Source organism: Galeopterus variegatus, unplaced genomic scaffold (genome assembly GCF_000696425.1).
Source record: "Galeopterus variegatus unplaced genomic scaffold, G_variegatus-3.0.2 Scaffold3274, whole genome shotgun sequence".
In the NCBI taxonomy this organism is placed as follows: domain Eukaryota; kingdom Metazoa; phylum Chordata; class Mammalia; order Dermoptera; family Cynocephalidae; genus Galeopterus; species Galeopterus variegatus.
The window spans coordinates 230,555-234,033 of NW_007729385.1; the positions used below are offsets into that span (position 1 = coordinate 230,555).

At 50.5% G+C, this 3,479-nt stretch overlaps 1 protein-coding gene across 1 annotated transcript in view; it reads right to left on the reverse strand.

Moving 5' to 3' along the window:
• The window catches only part of CCDC108 (coiled-coil domain containing 108), a 36,017-nt gene extending 33,580 nt beyond the window's left edge, over positions 1-2,437 (reverse strand). Inside the window, exons 1-2 of the mRNA XM_008584496.1 lie at positions 2,273-2,437; positions 298-482 (exon numbers count right to left, since the gene is read on the reverse strand). Coding sequence (XP_008582718.1) covers positions 298-482; positions 2,273-2,437 — 350 coding nt within the window. The remainder of the gene's footprint in view (positions 1-297; positions 483-2,272) is intronic.
• Positions 2,438-3,479: the final 1,042 nt, after the last annotated feature.

The following is a 3,479-nucleotide window of genomic DNA, read 5'->3' on the forward strand; positions in this document are numbered from 1 at the left end:
GGGAACGCCACCGCGCTTCCCAAGCGGTGCACTTATACAGTGCGCCACCGGGCCGGCCCTGGTTTTTTTTTTTTTTAAAAGGGATCTTAACCCTTGACTTGGTGTTGTCAGCACCACGCTCTCCCAAGTGAGCAAACCGGCTGTCCCTATATAGGGATCCGAACCCATGGCCTTGGTGTTGTTAGCACCGCACTCTCCCAAGTGAGCCATGGGCCAGCCCTTAAATGTTTTTTAAAGGGAGCCTGCTCTGGGGGCTTGAGGGCTCAGGGGCTGGTACCTGGTCCCTCATACTGGTACCTGTACTTAATCTTCTGGATTTTCAAGGATAGATTTTTCAGAACCAGGTTCCTCGTGGTCTCCTTCCCTAGCTCCCAGCCTTTCCAGTGCAACTCCTCAGCCACCTCAATGCCCCAGATGACCCTCTTCTTCACTTTGTCCTGCTTCTTTCGGGAGCATATCTGAATGTCCATGGGGCTTGCAGGCTGGTCCGGTGGCGGGGAGAAGAGGGAAAAGAAAGGACACATTAGCAGGTAGAATGCAAAGACCCTGAGAACAGGCAAAGATCTTCCCAACTCCAGAAAGTAATGAATTACACCACCTCTTGCCCTGGGGATAGTCTGGAGAGAGACAGTGGGGATCATGCAGGCCCTGGAGTCAGCCATTATCTCTTCCAAGGTCGCTGGAACAGTTTTCTAACTAGAAGCCCTGCCCCTAACGCCTGGGCCACCCATCTGGCCATCCCGTCCAGCACACGAATGCACCCTCAGATGCCTCTCCCTCTCAGGTGCCTCTCCCCCTTGCTTTCCTCCCCACCCTGCCCATCGCTACAGAAGCCTCTCCCAGCTGGAGTGGCCTATCACAGGCACTTTTCCAGACCACAGGGACCCTCTCCCACCCCTCAACAGGCTGGTAGAGCAGAGAAAGGAGCCAATTTGCCTGCAATCCCCAGCCATGCCCGACTTCCGGGGCCTCTCCACGTGCCGCTCCTGGCGATGTAAGGTGCCAATGTACCTTGTCTATAATGGAAACTCCTTTCATAGGCTGATCATGACTCCTACCTATCTGAAGACAGAGGGAAACGGAAAACACTCCTGGGGCAGTAAGGTGGAGGGAGGATGAACCAGGTGCCTCTTCCTATCACAGCCATTGCTGTGAACACTCAACTCATTGCCATTTTATCTTTGACCAAGTATTGCTTTTATATCATTACATAACACAAGGGTGTGGTCATCCATCCAACAAATATTTGTTGACTACCTATGACGAGCCAGACACTGTGCTGGGTGCTCTGACTGCCATGGTGAACGAGACTGATAAATCTCTTCTCTCTTGGAGCTTATATTCTCACTTTCAGTATGTACAGAGAGTGTCGATGGCCAATGTAGTATTTTCTTTCCTGATGCACCCATGGAGGAAATGTGACATGGGTGAAGGACGGTAATTTACACAAATAGCAGTGGGTGCATCAGTTTGGATCCAACCAGGAAAACAGAAGCCACTCTTGGTGTTTAAAACAGGGAATTTAATGTGCAACGAGGAGGTAGTGAAGTAACCCAGGAGTTAGCAACATCAGGAAGCTGCCACCACACCTAGGTTAGGGGAGGTGGGGTTATTAGAGCACCGATGCCTGTCTGGTGGCAACTGGAGCCAAAGGGGAGATGCGGCTGCTGATGGAAACATGGTCAAAAGCAGAGACAGAGGAAGAGAAATACCCTGGATTTTCCCTTCCTCCCACTTTCCAATCTCTTGCCAGCTCAGAGCAGAGCAGGAAAAGGCAGCAAGTGAATCCAAGGGCAAACAGGCCAAGAATGGCACAGATGGAGGGGTGAGATGCTTTCCAAATACAATCCCCAGTCCACAGAGAGGCAAATGCAACCACCATCACATCTAAGGAGGCATGTGCCACCCACACATGACACAGACACACTGCATCAAGCACAAAGTCATACTCCACAGTCACACCCCTAGACAGCTATGCTGTCACACAGAGAGAAGCACAAGATTTGCAAAAGTAAACAACATCCACACATTGGTTGAACACAAAGTTCTAGGGCTCAAGGCCAAAAGAGCTTTCTGTGGGAAGACAGAAATACTGGCCACCTGACCAGCCTCAGACTTGCTCCTCCCTGGAGCCCTCTTTCCCCCACAACTTCTCCCTGCTCCATCTATGCAGCATCTAATGCAGGGGTGCATAGGGGAGGCACCCCATTGTCCCACCACCCCATGCTGGCCATGCCATGCCCTGTTCCACCCGCCCTAGCCACATCCTCACCCGGGCACTGATGCTGCTGCTGCTGAAGGCACTCATGACTGCACTGCTGCCATTGATGGAAGCCATGGCCATTGTGCTGGTACTCAGGCAGGACCCACCAGAGTTCACCATATATTCTCCATTGTCCCTGGGCCTCATGATGGGGCTTAGGGACTGGATGAGCATCAGGTGCCAGGAACACAAGTCCAGGGGAAAGACTCTGGCTTAGCCAGGAGTCCCTGCCAGATTCAGGTCTGAGTTTGGAGCTGGGAAGGGAGAAGAAGGGAGACAGGAGAGATAGAAAAAGAGAGGTCAATGGAGAAGACTCACCATGGCCGTCATTGTCATGGAGGAGAGGGCCTGCTTCCCAGGTCTGGCAACAGGTGTGAGGTGAGAACAAGACTGGACACAAGATCCAGAGGTTTGCTTGTGAACCTAGGGACTCACTGAAATTGGGACTTGGGGATAAGACCCACCCACCATGCCCTTCCAGGCACACTTAGCACTCCTTGGCAAGCCCCCACTGGGTGTCATGCAAGCACGGAAGCCTGTGCATCACCTTGTCTGGCTTTACTCTCTACTTGTCTCCTCTGAATGTGTCTTGCCTCCTGTGAGAAAAGGAATGGGGGTAGGGGGGAAGAAGAGGCAAATGAGACTGTAGGCTCTCGGTCAGCTAAGTTTCCACTTCCAGTACACAACCTGTAGTCCGGGTTCAAAGTCAACACTCACTGAAATAACGAATGAATCAAAGGATAAATGAATCAATCTCTAGACTGGAGGGATCCCTGGATGGATTGCAGCTGGAAAGCACATATAAATATATGCAATACAAATGCAAATATTATATACACATTCTATGCAAGATGTCATGTGTATATACATGTCTGTTTTCCAGGAAGAGCATCCACAGCTTTCACCAAATGTTCAAAAGCTTGCTTGACCTTGCTCCCAGGGACACAAAGTGTCTCAGACTAGCTCTGGATCCATCACCTCAAATCCCTTCTTCCTTTAACGGGTTTCCTTCAGCAAACAAACACACCCAAGTGTGACTTTGCAACCTATATAGGAGGGTAGCAATTTTCATACTCAGACACTATAACTATGGTCAGCCCTGCTCAGGCACACGTGAAAGTGGTTTGCAGACTGCTATGATAATCCACTTTGAAAGGTTCAGCTCTAATTTTCCTTTACATTCTGTACAGAGCCATCATCCATGAAATCACCAAAC